This window comes from Mirounga angustirostris, unplaced genomic scaffold (genome assembly GCF_029215605.1).
Source record: "Mirounga angustirostris isolate CCGP_5_RB_7025 unplaced genomic scaffold, mMirAng1.0.hap1 SCAF_1, whole genome shotgun sequence".
Classification (NCBI taxonomy): domain Eukaryota; kingdom Metazoa; phylum Chordata; class Mammalia; order Carnivora; family Phocidae; genus Mirounga; species Mirounga angustirostris.
The window spans coordinates 215,343,794-215,362,506 of record NW_026991709.1 but is presented as its reverse complement, the minus strand read 5'-3'; the positions used below and the strand labels follow the sequence as shown (position 1 = coordinate 215,362,506).

The 18,713-nt window shown below is 65.4% G+C and overlaps 1 protein-coding gene across 13 annotated transcripts; it reads left to right on the top strand.

Moving 5' to 3' along the window:
• Positions 1 to 30: 30 nt before the first annotated feature.
• ABCA7 (ATP binding cassette subfamily A member 7) lies at positions 31 to 18,709 on the top strand. Of its 13 annotated transcripts, none has more exons than XM_064573629.1 (47): positions 31 to 1,069; positions 2,043 to 2,231; positions 2,321 to 2,414; positions 2,609 to 2,750; positions 2,833 to 2,945; positions 3,083 to 3,159; positions 3,513 to 3,593; positions 3,814 to 4,024; positions 4,106 to 4,245; positions 4,516 to 4,632; positions 4,833 to 5,000; positions 5,272 to 5,489; positions 5,669 to 5,845; positions 6,138 to 6,360; positions 6,475 to 6,696; positions 6,770 to 6,971; positions 7,335 to 7,445; positions 7,722 to 7,893; positions 8,183 to 8,314; positions 8,412 to 8,551; positions 8,760 to 8,897; positions 9,102 to 9,286; positions 9,371 to 9,443; positions 9,748 to 9,950; positions 10,170 to 10,230; positions 10,428 to 10,523; positions 10,601 to 10,755; positions 10,991 to 11,115; positions 11,191 to 11,286; positions 11,469 to 11,756; positions 11,939 to 11,971; positions 12,078 to 12,255; positions 12,339 to 12,508; positions 12,784 to 12,961; positions 13,193 to 13,308; positions 13,747 to 13,891; positions 13,985 to 14,108; positions 14,450 to 14,579; positions 14,650 to 14,770; positions 14,845 to 14,907; positions 15,920 to 16,026; positions 16,295 to 16,436; positions 17,117 to 17,251; positions 17,332 to 17,435; positions 17,709 to 17,801; positions 18,226 to 18,466; positions 18,556 to 18,709. In XM_064573629.1, the coding sequence occupies exons 2-47, from the start codon at positions 2,166 to 2,168 to the stop codon at positions 18,703 to 18,705; spliced, it is 6,456 nt and encodes a 2,151-aa protein (XP_064429699.1). In that variant the 5' UTR covers positions 31 to 1,069; positions 2,043 to 2,165; the 3' UTR covers positions 18,706 to 18,709. The 13 variants fall into 13 exon arrangements, 11 of the variants coding, with proteins under 11 accessions (XP_064429699.1, XP_045719457.1, XP_064429700.1 ...); XM_045863501.3 differs by having other exon boundaries at positions 31 to 1,084; positions 10,991 to 11,088; XM_064573630.1 differs by having other exon boundaries at positions 31 to 1,084; positions 12,357 to 12,508.
• The last annotated feature ends 4 nt before the right edge of the window (positions 18,710 to 18,713 follow it).

Here is an 18,713-nt window from a genome sequence, read left to right as displayed (position 1 = left end):
CTGCTGGGGGGAGGGGTTTGGCTTGGGTCCTAGTGGGGGGCCCTGGGGCTCTGGGGTGGGGCGGCAGGCCAGCCTCCAGCAGGTCCTCACAGCTGCCTTGGAGGAGCTGAGGCCCAGGGCCGGCAGGTGAGTGCAGGGTAAATGCAATGTGAGGTGAAGAAGGAACTTGAAGGTCAGGACCTGAGGTGGGGGGGGGAGAGGCTGGACCTCCCTGCTGGTTGGACGGGATCTCCCAGCCCCAGTCACCAGGCCTCCGCTTGTGCCATTCACTCGGGCTGGAGTTCCCTGCCTGGCAAACTCCTACTCATCCCCAACCTCCCCCCCCCCCCCCCCCCCCCCCCCGCCATACATCTCACCCTCCCAATGCCTTTAGGGCTGTAGGTCCATACACTTGTATCCTCTTCACCAGGAGCTCGGGAAATCTATTCAATCTTCTGGAACGGGACCCCGAGGTATTCCTCAAAATGGTGTGAGGGTTATGATCCAGGACTCTAATCTTAGAATGTTGGGGGCCCCCTCCCCCTCCTGCCATCGCCTGGCCCACTGTAGGACCAAAGGAATATTTGTGGGATGAACAAATGATGACCAATCGAACCCCCACTTTGCGGATGGACAAATGGGAGTCCCAGGGTCATGGACCGAGTCTGGCTAGGATCCGGGTCCCCCAGGGGAGAGTGGGGAGAAAGGGACCTCCTTCGACACGGAGCTGCGGCACTGCAGGCGGGTGTGCAATGTGGGGAGACAGCCTGGCCGGCGTGTCCGGAGGTCGGCCCGTGTGGGGTGTGCCGACCGCCCAGCGCCCCACGGTGACGCAGCAAGAGGCGAGCGGTCCCTTTAAGAAACCCGGCTCCGCACGGCCTCCTCCCACGGCGCGCGGGGTTGGCGCAGGCCCGGCCTGCGGGTGGAGGGGACCGGAGCCAACGGTAGTGGGCGGGGCGGGGCGGGGCCGGGCGCGGGCCTCCGAGGTGAAGGCGGTCAACTTCAGGGGGCTTAGGGCCAGCTGCGGGAGCTTCCTCTTAAAGGGGCCGTGATCCCGGGCCGCGGTCGGGCGGAAGGAAGGCGGCAAGAGGTGGGGGCTGGAAAGGTGAGAGGGTCCCGGAGAGAGAGAGGCCGGCTCCGAGACTCGAGGATGCCGGGGCGCGGGGGTGGGTGGGAGGGAGGCAGGTTCCCCGGGAATGAGGGGGTGTGGGCGGAGTGCAGGCTCTCGCTCACCTTCACTCCCTGCCCGAGTGTGAGGGGCGGCAGGATGGACCACTAATTTCGAGGAGGAGGCTGGGCAGTAGACTCCCCTGAGAGGGGATGGCCAACATGCACCTGCAGCCCCTCTGCCCGTTAGAGCTCCTACTAGCCCTGTGCCCCAGCTCCCACCTGAGGGAAAGCAGAGCCTGCAGTGGGGGGTCGGGGGTCCTGGGTCCTGGTTCCAACCTCGTACGTGGCCCGTGGCACCTCCCTGCCCCAGTTCCTCTTCGGTGCAATAATGAAGTAGGCCAGAGCTGGACAGTTCTAGCCAAGGGACGGCATCAGGAATTGCTGGTTCCAGGAGCCCGCAACGCTGCCTCTTCTCCTTACTCATCCTCGGGATCCTGTGGTTCTTCTCATGCATAAATAATACATGAGGGGCGGGTAGAGCGGGGGCCCTGCCTCCAGCGGGGTGACTCGGCTTGCCTCTCTGGGGGGCCTGGTAGGCCCTGCTTCCAGCCGGGCGTGCAAAATGCTCAGCACGGTAAACACTTGGCCTTTATCCCTGGGGAAGAGCCGGGGGTGGGGCGTTCCTTCCCAGGGCCCGGGATGAGGCTGGGGGCCGGGACCTGGAGACCCCCACGGGAGCTCAGGGTGGAGCCTGGTGACGACAGAGTTGAGCCGAGGCTCCTCCCCCTGAAGAGTTAGCGGATAGCCTTTTGGACCCCCGCCCTGCAGGGAGGGACAGCCCAGGCAACCAATCAGGTGCAAGGACGGCTTCGGGCAGGGCTCCCGTTGGCTCACTCCTCCCCCAGGGACCCAAGAGACCCTCTAGTAAGTGCCTACTCTTTGGCTCCAAGCAGAGCTTCCAGGAACCCTGCACCATGGGATAGAGGAATGAGGTTCAGAGAGGGTCAGGATTCGCCCACAGCCACACAGCACGTCCTCAGCCTGACGCTCCATCGTGTGCTCTGTCCATCCCCACCATGGCCTTCTGGACGCAGCTAATGCTGCTGCTTTGGAAGAATTTCCTGTATCGCAGGAGACAGCCGGTAATGCCAGAACTGGTGGCCCTGGGGGGGAGTGGCCCCGGGTGCCCCCCACTGTCCCCCACCCCCCGCCTCTTCTTCCCCTCCCCCAGATCCAGCTCTTGGTGGAGTTGCTGTGGCCTCTCTTTCTCTTCTTCATCCTGGTGGCCGTCCGCCACTCCCACCCCCCACTGGAGCACCATGAATGTAAGCCCCCCAGGGACAAGGCTTTTTTTGTGTGTGGGGGGGTAGGCAATGTGCCATCCTATCCACAGGGGTCCCAGAGAGCGTCAGAGAGCACAACCGGGCACCCAACAAAAGTCTGAGTGAGCATGCTGTTGGGGAGGGTATGAACATGGTGGGGATTCAGGCAAGGCTCCCCACGCCCAGCATCCCCACAGGCCACTTCTCCAACAAGCCGCTGCCCTCGGCCGGCACCGTTCCTTGGCTCCAGGGTCTCATCTGCAACCTGAACAACACCTGCTTCCCGCAGTCCACGCCCGGGGAGCAGCCCGGCGTCCTCAGCAACTTCAAGGACTCCCTGTGAGCCAGCGGCAGTGGGTGCAGTGGCCCCGGGCACGGGGGTGTCTGCCGAGCCCCCACCTCCTGCTCCCTCTGTCCCCAGGGTCTCCCGGCTCCTGGCAGATGCCCGTGCTGTCCTGGGGGGCCCCAGTGCCCACAGAACGCTGGCCAGCCTGGGAAAGCTGATGCCAGTGCTGAGAGCCGCAGGCGGACCAGGTGAGGAGGCCAGGGCCCTTTGGCTGGCAGGGGTGCACTCTGAGCCTCGATCTGCCCAGCTGGGTAATGGGTACAGGGTAGGGCTGTCTCAGGCTAGGCTTTGCCTAACCTTGTGCTTTTGTGTGTTCTTCTCCCAGCCCGGCCTCAGCCAAGCGACCGACTGCAGGACCTACTACCCCTGACCACAGAGCTACTGGGGACACTGCTTGGAGAGGTGAGATGGGGTGGGGACCAGGCTGACTCTGGGAAGCTGCTCTTAGGAAGTCCCAGTACTTCCCCATCCTGGGGCAGGGGCCTCTGATTCCAGCTTCCAGGCCTTTGCCTGGGCTGTCCCTGGCACCTGGAGTGACGTTCCTCGTCCTGTTAGTGCCCAGACAGGCCGTGTCTAGCATGTGTCCAGCCCGTGAGACCTTGAGCAAGTCCACGTGCCTTGCAGCCTCCACTTCCCTGTTTGTAAAACGGGGTCTATAATAGTACGGACCCGCACGGAGTGGAGCGTGGCAAAGTGCTCGACCCCTAGTGAGAACTCCGTCAAGGTCATTATCACCCCTGTGTCTTTCTCCCCAGGGATCCCTGGGGTCTGTGCCGGACCACATCCAGGAGTCCGTGAGCAGCTTTGTGGAGGCAGCAGAGGACCTGGCCCACGAGGTAAGAGGCCCGCTCATCGTCCACCCCAGCCAGCAAACCAAAAGGGTAGGCTGCCTGGATGGCCGGTGACAGGGCAGCCCAGGCACTTCCGCTGGTAGGCTTTTGGGGGGCTTGGGCAGAAGGAGAGAGGGAGTAGGTGCTCCTGGCAGGGTGCCTAGCCCTGGTTAGGCTTGCTGCTGGCAGGGAGGGTTACCAGCATCCTCTGGTGACCCCTCTCCAGCTCCTGGCACTGCCCAGCCTGGTGGAGCTGCGGGCACTGCTGCGGAGACCCCGAGGAGCAGGTGGGCCCCTGGAGGCCGTATCAGAGGCCCTCTGCAGTGCCCGGGGGCCTAGCATCCCAGGGGGGCCCTCCCTCAACTGGTACAAGGCCAGCCACCTAAAGGAGTTGGCGGGGCAAGAGCCGGCAGCAACCCTACCCGACGACGGCCTGAGTGAGTGACTGACCTCTGTTTCCAGTATGGGAAGTGGGGCACTGGGAATGGGGGCAGGGCCTCATGGTGCCCCCACCCCAGGCCCTGCCTGTGCTGAGCTCGTGGGGTCACTGGAAACCCACCCGCTGTCCCGCCTGCTCTGGAGGCGTCTGAAGCCGCTGGTCCTGGGGAAACTGCTGTTTACACCCAACACTGCCTTCACCAGGCAGCTCATGGCCCAGGTAAGGGCAGAAGTGGTCCTGGGCGCCCCCCCTCAGCCCAGCGAGCGTGGGCCAGGCCAGAGGGAGGGCCCTGCCCCGGGAGGGTGTGGAAGCAGGGTTTTGAAGAAGCTGCCAGGTGGCAGGTAGAGGAACAGTGTGTGCCAGGGGTCAGAGGCACAGTGGAGTGAAGCGGGAGAGGCGAGGTTGGGGAGGAGGGGGGCAGGTCCTCAGAGGAGGGGAGCGTCATGAAAGGGCTGGCCTGGCACTTCTCTTGGTGCCCCCCTCCCACAGGTGAACCGGACCTTCCAGGAGCTGGCTCTGTTGAAGGATATCCAGGAGGTGTGGGGTGCCCTGGGACCCCAGCTCTTCAACTTCCTGAATGACAGCACGAAGGTGGTGATGCTGCAGGTGGGGCCAGGACGGAGGCTGGCAGAGTCGCCCACGGTCTCCCTGCTGCATGTGGGCAGAGCACAGGGCAGGGCCTCCTGGGCAAGTGTGTGGTGGCGGGTTGTGGAGTCCAGGGTGAGGACGGGCCCCAGGGATGAGAAGAGGAGTGACGCCGCCCGGGGTGCCCCATGCAAACCCCCTGCTCCCCCACCCCTCCGCAGAGGCTCCTGCAAGCTCAGGACCGAGGAAGGAGGCAGCCGGGATCCAGAGGTCAGGCCCGGGCCAAGGCCCTGCTCGCCTTTCTGGATCCCCATGGGGGCGCCTACAGCTGGCAGGCGGCCCATGCTGACGTGGACCACCTGGTGGGCATGCTGGGCGGTGTGATGGAGGTGAGGGGCCATCCGCTTGGGAGCTCTGTCAGCCGGGTCGGCAGGGCCCGTGGTGAGCGGAGGGCGGAGGGGAGCCCAGGGAGGGGGACCGAATTGGGGCGATGCCCCGTCCTAGGGAAAGCCTGAGGACGGACGGACACAGCCTGCGCCCTGCGGAAATCTGATGGGGGAGCTGGGCTCCGCTCTGGGGCTCCGAGGGAGAAGCACTGCCCGGCCTGAGGTTCAGGGGAGGACCCGGGCACCTAGGACCCACGCCCAGGCCCTTCCCCAGTGTGTGACCCTGGACAAGCTGGAGGCGGCACCCTCAGAGGCCGCCCTGGTGGCACGGGCGTTGGAGTTGCTCGCAGAGCACCGCTTCTGGGCGGGCATCGTCTTCCTGGGGCCCGAGGATCCTCTGGACCCTGCGCAGCTCGGAGGCCCAGGCCACGTGCGTGTCAAGATCCGCATGGACATCGATGCCGTCACGAAAACCAATAAGATCAGGGACAGGTGGGGGCGGGGCCGAGTGTGGGGCGCGGCTGGGGGGGGCCATCCCGCCAATGGGAGACCGTGATACGCGGAGCCCGGGCCTGCTTAGACCAATCGGGGTCTACGGCGGATGGGCCTAGGTGGTGTGAGGTGCGTGGCCCCCGGCTTCTCCCCGCAGCCGACCGCCCTGCCGCCTGCAGGTTCTGGGACCCCGGCCCGGCCGCTGACCCCTTGACGGACCTGCGCTATGTGTGGGGTGGCTTCGTGTACCTGCAGGACCTGCTGGAGCGCGCGGCCGTGCGCGTGCTGAGCGGCAGCGAGCCCCGGGCCCGCCTCTATCTGCAGCAGATGCCCTACCCCTGCTATGTGGATGATGCGTGAGCGCCCGCTCCCCACCCACTCCCCCAGGCGGCAGATCTCAGGCTGGGAGCGGGGCTCGGGCTCCCTTGGGAACACGCATGCCCTCCAGGCTGCGAGCCGCTGGTTTAGAAGGACCACTCCCTGTGTCCTGGAGGGGGAGGGTCTGGGGTCCCGGGGCGCAGGGAGAACAGAGCCTGTGCTGACGCCTGGGACCCTAAGGCTGGAACAGGGGTCTCGAGGTGCCAGGTGTCCTGCCAGTGGGGGCGGCGCAGGGTCTCTGGCCCCCACCTCAGCTGCCTCCCGCCTCAGGTTCCTGCGCGTCCTGAGCCGGTCGCTGCCGCTCTTGCTGACACTGGCCTGGATCTACTCGGTGGCGCTGACGGTGAAGGCCGTGGTGCGGGAGAAGGAAACGAGGCTGCGCTGCACGATGCAGGCCATGGGGCTCGGCAGCGCCGTGCTGTGGCTCAGCTGGTTCCTCAGCTGCCTTGGGCCCTTCCTTCTCAGCTCGGCGCTGCTCGTGCTGGTGCTCAAGGTGGGCACAGCCCAGCCTTCCCGGCTGCGCAGGCCACAGGCCAGGGGCGCCTGGAGGAGGGGGTGCCCCAGGCAAAGCCAGGAACCTGACCCGAGCTGTATTTGCCCCTTGCAGCTCGGGGACATCCTCCCCTATAGCCACCCGGCTGTGGTCTTCCTGTTCTTGGCGGCTTTCGCCGTGGCCACTGTGGTCCAGAGCTTCCTCCTGAGCACCTTCTTCTCCCGAGCCAACCTGGCAGCCGCCTGTGGAGGCCTCGCCTACTTCGTGCTCTATCTGCCCTACGTGCTGTGTGTGGCCTGGCGGGACCAGCTGCCTGCCGGCGGCCTCGTGGCTGCGGTGAGACCCCGGGGGGCTGAGGGCAGGGCACACGCAGCTGCGCTCACTCGCTCACGCACCTGCCCCCACGCAGAGCCTCCTGTCTCCTGTGGCCTTTGGGTTCGGCTGCGAGAGCCTGGTGCTGCTGGAGGAGCAGGGCGAAGGCGCACAGTGGCACAACGTGGGCACTGGGCCTGTGGCGGACGTCTTCAGCTTGGCCCAGGTCTCCGGCCTTCTGCTGCTTGATGCCGTGCTCTATGGCCTTGCCACCGGGTACCTGGAGGCGGTCTGCCCAGGTGGGCCCTAAGGGTGGGGTACGGACTTCTCGGCACCCTGCAGAAGGGAGGCTGGGCTGGGGGCATGGTGGGGTGGCCCTAAGGGTGGGGTACAGACTTCTCGGCACACCTGCAGAAGGGAGGCTGGGCTGGGGGCATGGTGGGGTGGGGTGGAGCTTCAGGGCCGTTTGGTACCCGGAGGCCGTCGCAGGTTGGGGGGCGGCTTCCTGGCATCCAGGCACAGGTGACCGCATCGGAGGGATGGCCTGAGGCAGGCCGATGGGGTCTCCCGCCTGGATGCCCTGATCCCAGGCATATGGCCAGAAGCTGGCACGCTCCAGGGCAATGGGCTCAAGAGGTAACTGAGCACGGCTCCCCCCCCAGGCCAGTATGGGATCCCCAAACCGTGGAACTTTCCCTTTCGGAGGAGCTGTTGGTTTGGACCTCGTTCTCCCAAGGGTTCCTCCCCACCTCCCACCCTGAAGGACCCAGAGGGTGAGGCACAAGGAGACCTAACAGCCGCTTCCCTGTCTGTATCCCCCACGTCCTCCAAAGACCCAAGTTCCTGCAGATCCCAATCCTCTGGATATCTCCATCTCCCCAGGCTCCCCGGGGCGCCCCTAATCCCTATAGACCCCAGACTGACAGGTCGCTGACTCCGCAGACCAGCCTTCATGGCCTCCCAGGTCCCCCAGACTCCCCCAGGCCCCCTGCACCCCCCCACCCCCGCGCCAAAGGGCTCCCACGGTTGAGCCTGCCCTCCTTCTGCAGTGCTGATGGAAGAGGTACCACCGGGCCTGATTCCAGGGGTCTCCATACGGGGCCTGGAGAAGCGCTTTCCCGGCACCCCGCAGCTGGCCCTGCGCGGGCTCAGCCTGGACTTCTACCAGGGCCAGATCACCGCCTTGCTGGGCCACAGCGGAGCCGGCAAAACGACCACTCTGTGAGCCGCTCCCACTCCCCCACCCCCGGGCCTCAGTTTGCACGTCTGCTCAATGGGAGAGGCATCTGGGTCTCTACAGCGGGGGCGGGGCCCCCAGTTCATTCTGGGTACACAATGGGCAGATAACCATGTTCTCTGAGCCTCAGGTTCCCTCCTCTGTAAAGTGGGGACATAATACACCTTTGGTCTGGGCGGATAGTAGGTGCCTTTTAAGTGCTTTTGCCCCTTCTCTGTGGGTCTCTGCTTCCTCCTCTGAAGGGCAGCTGCCCTGAGACCCCCTCATCCCCAGGTCCATACTGAGTGGCCTCTTTCCGCCCACCCGGGGCTCCGCCTGCATCCTGGGCCATGACGTGCAATCCAGCATGGAAGCCATCCGGCCCCACCTGGGTGTCTGCCCGCAGTACAACGTGCTGTTTGACATGTGGGTCTTGGAGGGCCTGGGGTGCGGTGGAGGGGAGGCTGGGTGCTCTCGGGGCTCTGCCTGCCGCAGCGGCCACCGTGCACGCCCGTGCCTGCAGGCTGAGCGTGGACGAGCACATCTGGTTCTACGGGCGGCTGAAGGGTCTCAGTGCAGCTGCTGTGCGCCCGGAGCAGGCCCGTCTCCTGCAGGACGTGGGGCTCGTCCCCAAGCGGGGTGCACAGACACGCCACCTCTCCGGTGAGCCTGGCCTGGGGAGGAGCCTCCGCGTCGGTAGAGATGAGGCTGGGAGGGGGGCTGAGACGTTATCCTGAGGGTGGAGTGAGGCCAGAGGAGACACCAGGTTTGGGGGACCCAGAGGGTGGGGAAAGGGGCCCGGAGGAGGACAACAGCCCCTGCCCAAGAAGGGGGAGGTCATGCTGGGACGCCCACCCATGTCTCTGCCCAGGTGGGATGCAGCGGAAGCTTTCAGTAGCCATCGCCTTTGTGGGTGGCTCCCGGGTCGTCATCCTAGATGAGCCCACAGCCGGTGTGGACCCTGCTTCCCGTCGCAGTATTTGGGAGCTGCTGCTCAAATACCGGGAAGGTAAGAGCTGGGGGAGGCACAAGGTTCCCCTAGATTCTGTTTCAGGGGCCAGAAGAAGTTTCTGGTGAGGAAGTGCTTGGAATAGGGTTTTGAGGGATGGATAGGAGTTTGATGCACAGGGCAGGCAACTCCTGGCAGCGGCCACAGCTTGCGCAAAGACCTCGCATCCCGACGGCAAATGTGGCCTGGTTTCCCGTTGCCCAGGTCGCACCCTGATCCTCTCCACCCACCACCTGGATGAGGCAGAGCTGCTGGGAGAGCGCGTGGCCGTGGTGGCCGGGGGCCGGTTGCGCTGCTGCGGCTCGCCGCTCTTCCTGCGCCACCACCTCGGCTCCGGCTACTACCTGACGCTGGCGGAGGCTGCCCCATCCCTGGCCGCCGGCAGCAAGGTGAGGGCTGGAGCTGACCCCCGACCCCCGACCCCGACCGCGACAGCCACCCGGCCGTGGCAGCTGGTGCCCCTCTGCCCGCAGGGGAACGCTGGCTTGGAGGACCGCGAGGACGCCGGGCGGAGGGGGGAGCCAGGCAGCCAGGGCGGCACAGCCGGTGAGACGTGCCGGGGCGCGCCCCAGGGAAGGGCCAGGGCAACGGGCTCCGCGACGCCCAGTGGGACCCTTGACCTCTGACCCTGAGTTGAACCCGAATCCCGGCCCCTGCCTTTAACCCAGCCTGGGCTGAGCTCACAGGCAGCCCTACCGCTGACCCCTGACCGCACCCTGCCTTCCAGTGCCTCACCCTAACCTCCCCTGCCTGCAGAGACGGGCTCCTCGGGGCGCCGGCCACACCCCTTCCCCAAGGAGACCGGGCTGCCCACTGTGCCGCGCCCTTGACACGCCCCCCGTCCGCCCAGGTGCCGCCGAGCTGCTGTCCCTTGTGCAGCGGCTGGTGCCCGGGACGCGGCTGGTGGAGGGGCTGCCGCGCGAGCAGGTGCTGCTGCTGCCCTATGGGGGTGCCGCGGACGGCAGCTTTGCCAGGCTTTTCCGTGAACTGGACCAGCGGCTGGGGGAGCTGGGGCTGGCCAGCTACGGGATCTCCGACACCAGCCTTGAAGAGGTGCGGCTGCTGGGGGAGGGCTGCCTGGAGGAGGTGTCCTTGGAAGGATGAGGAGAGGCCTGCTTAGGGATGGCAGCACACCCCAGGGAGGCGGAGGGGCACCTGCAGGGGACCAGAGGCTGAGAGCCTCCTGGGGAGGCCTGGGGACCCACAGTGTCTTAGGGCTGGGTGGCTCTCTGCTGGGGGGTCCCAGGCTGAGCCCCTGCTCTGTGTCCCCAGATCTTCCTGAAGGTGGTAGAGGATTGTGCAGTGGACACAGACCCGGAGGATGCGGCCGCAGGTCCCTGTCTTTGACCCCTAACCCTGGTCCAGAGTGGGACTTGACTTTAGGCCAAGTGCCCATCCTTGGTGGAGTCTGGCAGCCTTGACCTCCACCCCTGACTTCTGAGCCCCTCTGTCTGTGACCCTGGACCTTGACTCAGACCCTAGGCTGATCGGTAGCCCTCGAAGCTGACCCCAACCCCTCTGGCCCCACAGATGGTAGTCACAAGCAGCAGCCGGGCTCAGGCAGCGCTCGCCCAGATGTGACCACACGGCTCAAGATCCTGCCCGAGGAGTCCGTCCTGGAGAATGGTGAGCTGTCCCGCCCTGAGCCCGTGGCCCCTCCCAGGCCGCCACCACGGGAGCACTGACCCTTCCATCCCCCACAGCTCATTCTGCCCCAGAAACGCAGGCTCTGCGGGGCTCTGGGCCGGACCCCGCGGGCCGGGTGCAGGGCTGGGTGCTGACCTGCCAGCAGCTCCGGGCCCTGCTTCTCAAGCGCTTTCTGCTTGCCCGCCGTAGCCGCCGTGGCCTGTTTGCGCAGGTGAGGGGGGCTGGGCACCGGAGAGTGCGTGGGAGACCTTGGGTGCCTGTCCTCTGCTCTGGTCGCCCGCTCAGTGGCCTAATTTGAGTGGTTAACCCCAGAAGTCTCCCCCAAACTGAACACCTCTATTGAGAGCACTGGGGAGCCATGGATGGTTCTAGAGCAGGAGAAAGGAAGGACCCTGGCAAGCCTGGAGGGGAGAGCAGGGAGGGCAGCTGATGGGCCTGTCCTTCAGATCGTGCTGCCTGCCCTCTTCGTGGGCCTGGCGCTGGTGTTCAGTCTCATCGTGCCTCCTTTCGGATACTACCCGGCTCTGCGGCTCAGTCCCAGCATGTACGGTGCTCAGGTGTCATTCTTTAGGTGGGTGCAGGCGAGAGGGGGCTGGAGGCCGACGGGCGGGGCTGTAGACCTGACTCTGAGCTGCACCCCACACAGTGAGGACGCCCCAGGAAACTCAGAGCGTGCCCGCCTGCTGGAGATGCTGCTGGAGGAGGCAGGACTGGAGGCCTACCCGCAGACTAGCTCTACCAGGTGGGGGCCCACCGGCTGGCCCTCGTGCCTCTCGGGCCTCAGGTTGTCTGTCTGGGCCCTGGCCGGTTGGCCTTGGGGAGGGTTGGAGCATCCCTGTGCCCGCCTGGGAGCTGAGCGTCCACGTCCCCGGGCCTGCGGAAAGCTCGGTGCCCACAGCCCTGCCCCCGGCCCTGCCCCTGCAGGACGCCTGAGTGTACACCGCCCGCCGTCTGCCGGTTTTGGGTGCCCGAGGTGCCCGCAGGTGTCACTGAGGCCTTGGCCAGCGGCAACTGGACCCCGGAGTCCCCGTCCCCGGCCTGCTGGTGCAGCCAACCTGGTGCCCGGCGCCTGCTGCCGGACTGCCCCGCTGCGGCTGGCGGCCCCCCGCCGCCCCAGGTGCTGGCCGGCTCTGGGGAAGTGGTGCAGAACCTAACGGGCCGGAACCTGTCCGACTTCCTGGTGAAGACCTACCCGCGCCTGGTCCAGCAGGGGTGAGCCGCCGCCCGGACTCAGTTTGCCCGGCTGTTGCTTGGGCCCCTGAACGAGGAGGTCGGGGCTGGGGGCCTCCCCTCACTTCACCTGTCTCCCTGGCTCCCCAGCATCGCTCACTGTCTCTGTCCCACTCCCATCCCCCCCACCCCCGTGTCTGCCTTTCTGTCTGTCTCTCCTGCAGCCTGAAGACCAAGAAGTGGGTGAATGAGGTCAGGTGAGGAGGGTCCCATTCCCGCGCCCTCTGCCTGCCCGCTTGGGGGCTTGCCTGCCCCACCCTCCCGGGCCTTCACCTGCTGCCCCCTGACCCCACCGCCCCACAGGTATGGGGGCTTCTCCTTGGGGGGCCGAGACCCCGGCCTGCCCTCAGGGCAGGAGGTGGGCCGCTCGGTGGAGGAGCTGCGGGTGCTTCTGAGCCCCCCGCCCGGCGGGGCCCTCGACCGCATCCTGAACAACCTCACAGCATGGGCTCACAGCCTAGACACGGAGGACAGCCTCAAGGTGGGACCCAGGGGCAGTGGGCAGCTGGTGGGAGGGGCGGGTCCAACGCCAGCACCCTGATCCCTCGGCCCTGACCCCCCCAGATCTGGTTCAACAACAAGGGCTGGCACGCCATGGTGGCCTTTGTCAACAGAGCCAACAATGCACTCCTCCGCGCCCGGCTGCCCCCGGGCCCTGCCCACCGTGCCCACAGCATCACCACGCTCAACCACCCCCTGAACCTCACCAAGGAGCAGCTGTCTGAGGCTGCACTGTGAGTGCAGGACTCCTGCCTGTGCGTGCCCTCCCTGCCTCGGCTGCCCTGTCATTTTGGGCGGAGGGAGCTAGAACGGCACTCTGCCACACTCCCGCTGTGCGAATAGGCCTGGGGAACGGGACACCATCAGGCCCAGCGGCGTCCAGGCTCCCCCAGCAGCCCACGCACCGCAGCCCTAACTGGCTCCGCTCATCTCCCCGACCAGCCGTGGACCTTTGTCCCATCAGGAGTGGGCAGAGCTCTCTGAACAGCTCCTGCACCCTTGCCCACAGGATGGCCTCCTCGGTGGATGTGCTTGTCTCCATCTGTGTGGTCTTTGCCATGTCCTTCGTCCCAGCCAGCTTCACCCTTGTTCTCATCGAGGAGCGCGTCACCCGGACCAAACACCTGCAGTTTATGGGGGGCCTGCCTCCCACTCTTTACTGGCTCGGCCACTTTCTCTGGGACATGGTGCGGGCAATGCTTAGAGGGGTGGGGGTCCGGCTACCTCTCACTACTGCCCCTTTCTGGCCCCTTCCAGTCAGGCCCTTGTCCAGGATGACCTGGGGGAAGTCTTGGGGATTGTGGGAGACTTCGTGTCCTGCTACCTGAAACACAGGGAGGTTGGGAGGGGGCACAGGAATGAGGATGGCAGTTCCTGCCCTTGCAAACTGATGGCAGTAATTACCAACTCCAATGCAGTGTAACTACTTGGTGTCAGCATGCATCGTGGTGCTCATCTTCCTGGCCTTCCAGCAGAGGGCGTACGTGGCCCCTGCCAACCTGCCTGCCCTCCTGCTGCTCCTTCTACTCTATGGGTGAGGCCTCCCCAGCCCCTCTGGGGCTGTTCTTACTGACTGCCCTACCTCAACACCTAGTACTGTTGAGGGACATGGGACTCTGAACCAGCTCCCAAGGAGAGAACGTGGAGGTCTGAGCTGATCCCAAGGGTAATCTAATTTAACGATGTGCCGAGGTGGCCTTAAAAGCCCATCTTCTCTAGGGGCACCTGGCCGGCTCAGTCGGGAGAGTGTGCGATTTTTGATCTCGGGGTTGTGAGTTCGAGCCCCACATTAGGGGTAGAGTTTACTTTAAAAAAAACAAAACAGAACAAAACAAAACAACAAACGCTCCTCTTGTCTTGACTTACATTAAGAGGTCCATGGCAGGGACAATGGGAGGGGAGATCTGTATTCCTCTTAGGGCTACTCAGCCTGCTGCCGGGTGGTCACCCCTTGACTCCTGTTGCCCCTCAGCTGGTCGATCACGCCACTCATGTACCCAGCCTCCTTTTTCTTCTCCGTGCCCAGCACGGCCTACGTGGTGCTCACCTGCATCAACCTCTTTATCGGCATCAATGGCAGCATGGCCACCTTCGTGCTCGAGCTCTTCTCTGATCAGGTGGGTCCCTGCATGTCTGTGCCTCAGACTGGGACTGGGTTGGGGCATCGGCCTCGGCCCCTGATCCACCTCCCTCTTCCTGTCCCTGAGCAGAAGCTGCAGGAAGTGAGCCGGATCCTAAAGCAGATCTTCCTTATCTTCCCCCACTTCTGCCTGGGCCGGGGGCTCATCGACATGGTGCGGAACCAGGCCATGGCTGACGCCTTTGAGCGCTTGGGTGAGAACTAAGTGGGGAAGTGCCAGCCAAGTCAGTTACACAGGGTAGGGACAAACAGCAGCCCCCAGGAAGAGAACTAGAGATCTAAGGTGGCCCCAAGTTTGGGTCAAGTTATAAGTACAGCAAAGCAGCCGTAAAAGCTAATTCTGTCTTGGGTCATATCACAAAAGGTCTAAGGTCCTAAATAAGGGAGATGGGGATACCACTGTTTTCTATACCAATTAGAGCTCAGTTGAGTGGCCCATCCAGTTCTTGGTCCTTTTCCATAAGAATCCAAGGTGACCTGGATGGGGAGGGGCCCACACCCCCCATGACCTAATTCCTCCTTCCTGTCACCACAGGAGATGGGCAGTTCCAGTCACCCCTGCGCTGGGAGGTGGTTGGCAAGAACCTCTTGGCCATGGTGGTACAGGGGCCGCTCTTCTTCCTCTTCACGCTGCTGCTGCAGCTCTGGAGCCGCCTCCTGCCGCAGTCAGTGGGGACTGGGTAAGGGGGGAGGGGCCGGCCGTGGCTTTGGGCTCACTGACCTCTCTGTCCTCAGACCCCAGCTGAGGTCGCTGCACCCCTTGGGGGAGGAGGATGAGGATGTGGCCCGGGAGCGGGAACGGGTGGTCCAAGGGGCCACCCAGGGGGACGTGTTGGTGCTGAGAGACCTGACCAAGGTGGGTGCAGAGTGCTGGGTTGGGGGGCTCCCCCTGGCCCACCCACCTTTCTCAGGGACCTGAATTCCCCCCAGGTGTACTACGGGCAGAGGACACCAGCTGTCGACCGCCTGTGCCTGGGGATCCCCCCCGGTGAGGTGAGAGCCCAAGGCAGACTTCCCCGTGCAGGGGCAGTGAGAGGCTGCCCCACTGTGTGCCCACTGCCCTCTACTGAACACCTCCTATGCGCATGGTGCCCTTCATTGAACAGCTACCTTGTGCCCGCTGCCTTTTATTGGGCAACTACTGGCCGCCAACATTTGAGTTCCTGTTTTGTGCCAGCAAACTCTCAGGAAGCACCTACTGCGTGCTTCCATTTGTCGAGCCCTACTGTCTGCAGGAAGGTGTTAGTAAGCCCCTACGGAGACCAAGCAAATTATTATCGAACACCCGGGGGCGCCCACGCATGTCAGGTGGCCTACTGTGTGTCAACACCTGAGAACCAGTTGCATTGTCGAGCCCTCCCCGTGTGTGTATGCGTTTACCAGGGGAGTACTGAACATCACCCGAGCGATGGGCGACTTTTTGTCGAGCATCAACAGCACTTATTGAGCCCCTGCTGTATACGCACCCGTATCGAGCGCCTGCTCACAGCCAATATTTATGAGGCACACGTGCCCTGTACCAGTTCGCATTCAGGCGACGACTACATGCAGACGGACATGCTGAGCGTCATGTCTCGGCCACCTGCTGGGGCCAGCGCACCTGCAGACACTGGTTCTCAAGCGCCTCCTGTGTGCTGGCCAGCCTCTCCACCTTGGGCGGACTGCACCCAGCCCCAGCCCTCCGTGGGTGCCTCTCTCGGGCACCCACGGAGTGTCGGGAAACATTGAGAAGTCTCATGCCTCGCTATTCGTGGAGCACTTGTTGTATGTGATCTTTATGAGATACCTGCTGGGTGCTGGAATTGGTTAAATACATCCCACGTGCCAACAACCGTTCCCCGCTAAGTGGCAGACATATGCCTATCTGCACACCCCCTGTATCGGTCCCAGGGGTCCTCCTTGCTCACAGCCCTCCTGCAGACACTGGGAAACCCACCCCGAGAATTAGCGGCCCCGGGACAGGGATCTGAGACCTTGCTGAGTGCCGTCTATGGGGCACCTGCAGTGTTTCGGGCTGCTGGGCGTGAACGGAGCAGGGAAAACGTCCACATTTCGCATGGTGACGGGGGACATGCTGCCCAGCAGTGGTGAGGCTGTGCTGGCAGGCCACAGGTGAGGGGGCTCGGGCGGGGGCGGGGTGTCCCAAGCCCCTGTTCGTCCCCACCCCTTGCTCTCCTGCGCAGGGACTGTGCTTCACCAGCACGGTCCGGTCGGGCTGGCCCTGAGCCCCTGTGCCCCCACAAACCGCATGTCCACCGGGCCCTGAAACACCCCCTACCCCGTCTCTTACCATAGTGGCCCAGGGTGGGTGGGCCCTGAGGTCCCCCCAGCATGGCCAGGGCCTGGCCAATTCCCTGAGACCCCCGTCCCCCACCCCCAGCGTGGCCCAGGAACCGTCCGCTGCGCACTGCCACATGGGCTACTGCCCGCAGTCGGACGCGATCTTCGAGCTGCTGACCGGCCGCGAGCACCTGGAGCTGTTCGCGCGGCTGCGCGGTGTTCCCGAAGCTCAGGTTGCCCAGGTGACCCCCCCCCCCACTCCAGGATCGCAGCCCCGCCCTGGCTCTGCTTGGCCAGGCCCTGAGTCCAGGTGCCCCCCTCGTCACCTGTACCGCGCCTGCTGATCCCCAGCTCCTAGGCTCTGTGGGTCCAGCGCAGGCTGTGCCCGCCCCTTTCCTACCCGACCTGCGCTACCGCGGTCGCGACTCCGCCCACTCTGGCCTTGACCGCACCTCCCGCTGAGGTCTTCCCGCTACTCTGCCCCGGGTCGGTCCGGTCCCTCATTCATCCTGGCTCCGCCCTCTTTATTTACCTTCCCCCCTTGTCGCCCCAGTGCCCCCCACGCTCACTGCCCCCCTGTCTGCCCCCCACCCTCACTGCCCCCCACGCTCACTGCCCCCCTCCCGTTCACTGCTCCCCCAGTCTAGCCTCCCCCACCCTCACTGCCCCCCCGCCAGCCTGCCCCCAACGCTCACTGCCCCCACGCTCACTGCCCCCCTCCCGTTCACTGCCCCCCCGCCAGCCTGCCCCTAACGCTCACTGCTCCCCTGTCTGCCCCCCACCCTCACTGCCCCCCTCCCGTTCACTGCTCCCCCAGTCTAGCCCCCCCACGCTCACTCTGCCCCCCTCCCGTTCACTGCCCTTTTTCCCCGAGACCCCCCCCATCTGGCCCCTCCCCTCTCTCACTCCGTCCGCCCCACAGACAGCGAGCTTGGGCCTGGCGCGCCTGGGGCTCCCGCAGTACGCGGACCGACCTGCGGGTACCTACAGTGGAGGCAACAAGAGGAAGCTGGCGACAGCGGTGGCGCTGGTGGGGGACCCGGCTGTGGTCTTTCTGGTGCGTGGGGCCGGGGCCGGGGCGGGGCCTGGGGGAGGGCTGGGGCTTGGCTTATGGCGTCTCCCCTTGCACCCCACAAGGACGAGCCGACCACTGGCATGGACCCCACCTCCCGGCGCTTTCTCTGGAACAGCCTCCTGGCCGTCGTGCGGGAGGGCCGCTCCGTGGTGCTTACGTCACACAGGTGGGTCCCGCTCCGGGTGCTCAAGGCGGAGGGTCAAGGTGGTGCAGGCTCTGGGGAGAGAGGCGGACCCGGCCCCAGAGAGAGGCTGTCAGAGCACAGGGACACAGGAGATGGAGTGGCCCTGACCTTTGGGGGGGGGGTGGACACGCCGACGACGGTGACACCCGACCCTTGGGACAGAATGGTCTGGGCTCCGTGCGAGTGTCCGGGCTTGGAGGGTGAGGGTCCCCGGCCTGGGGAGTGCAGGACTTGATGGCGCTGGGCTCCTGACAGCATGGAGGAGTGTGAGGCCCTCTGCACGCGCCTGGCCATCATGGTGAACGGGCGGTTCCGCTGTCTGGGCAGCCCGCAGCACCTCAAGAGCAGGTGAGTGGGGCGCGAGCAGGCAGGTGAGGGCGGGGGTGTAGGCGGGGCCAGAAGAGCCACCAGACACAGGGCCACGCGAAGCCAACTTGGCTCTAACCTGAGGGGAGGCGAGGACCATGGACTGTGGAGGAGGCACGAAGTAGGGAGTGGGGCAGCCAGCAGCGGTACGGGGCTGATGGGGGACGGTGGCTCTCGGGGGGCCGGAGATGGACCTGGGGGCGGGGCCTCGCGTGGGCGGGGCCTGGGGAGGCGGGGTGAGGGAAAGGGGTGAGCCTATAAAAGGGCGAGGCCGCGCAAGTCCGCGGCTCAGAAGGGGCCAGGTATTGGAGGCGGGCCCGGAAGCGGGCGGGGGGGGGGTGTGGACGGGTGGCGGGGCAGGGCGGGCCTTGAGCGGGTCCAGCAGCCCCGGGCCCGCCCATCCCAGATTCGGAGCCGGCCACACGCTGACCCTGCGGGTGCCCGCCGCGCGGTCCGAGTTGGCGCTGGCCTTCGTGGGGGCGGCGTTCCCGGGGGCCGAGCTGCGCGAGGCGCACGGCCGCCGCCTGCGCTTCCAGCTGCCGCCGGGAGGGCGCTGCGCCCTGTCCCGCGTCTTTGGAGAGCTGGCGGCGCACGGGGCGGAGCACGGCGTGGAGGACTTCTCCGTGAGCCAGACCACGTTAGAGGAGGTGACCGCGGCGCCTGATGGAGCTGAGGATGAGGTGGGGCCGAGGGCCAGGCGCTGGGGCTGACCTCCCCTCCGGCCACCCACCCCTAGGTATTCTTGTACTTCTCCAAGGACCAGGGGAAGGAGATGGACGACGAGCAGGAGGCCGGAGTCGGGGCAGGCCCTGCGCCACGCCCACAGCACCCCAAACTCATCACCGGGGTCCTGGAGGACCCCAGCATGGCCGAGACGGTCCTCTGAGCCGCCCT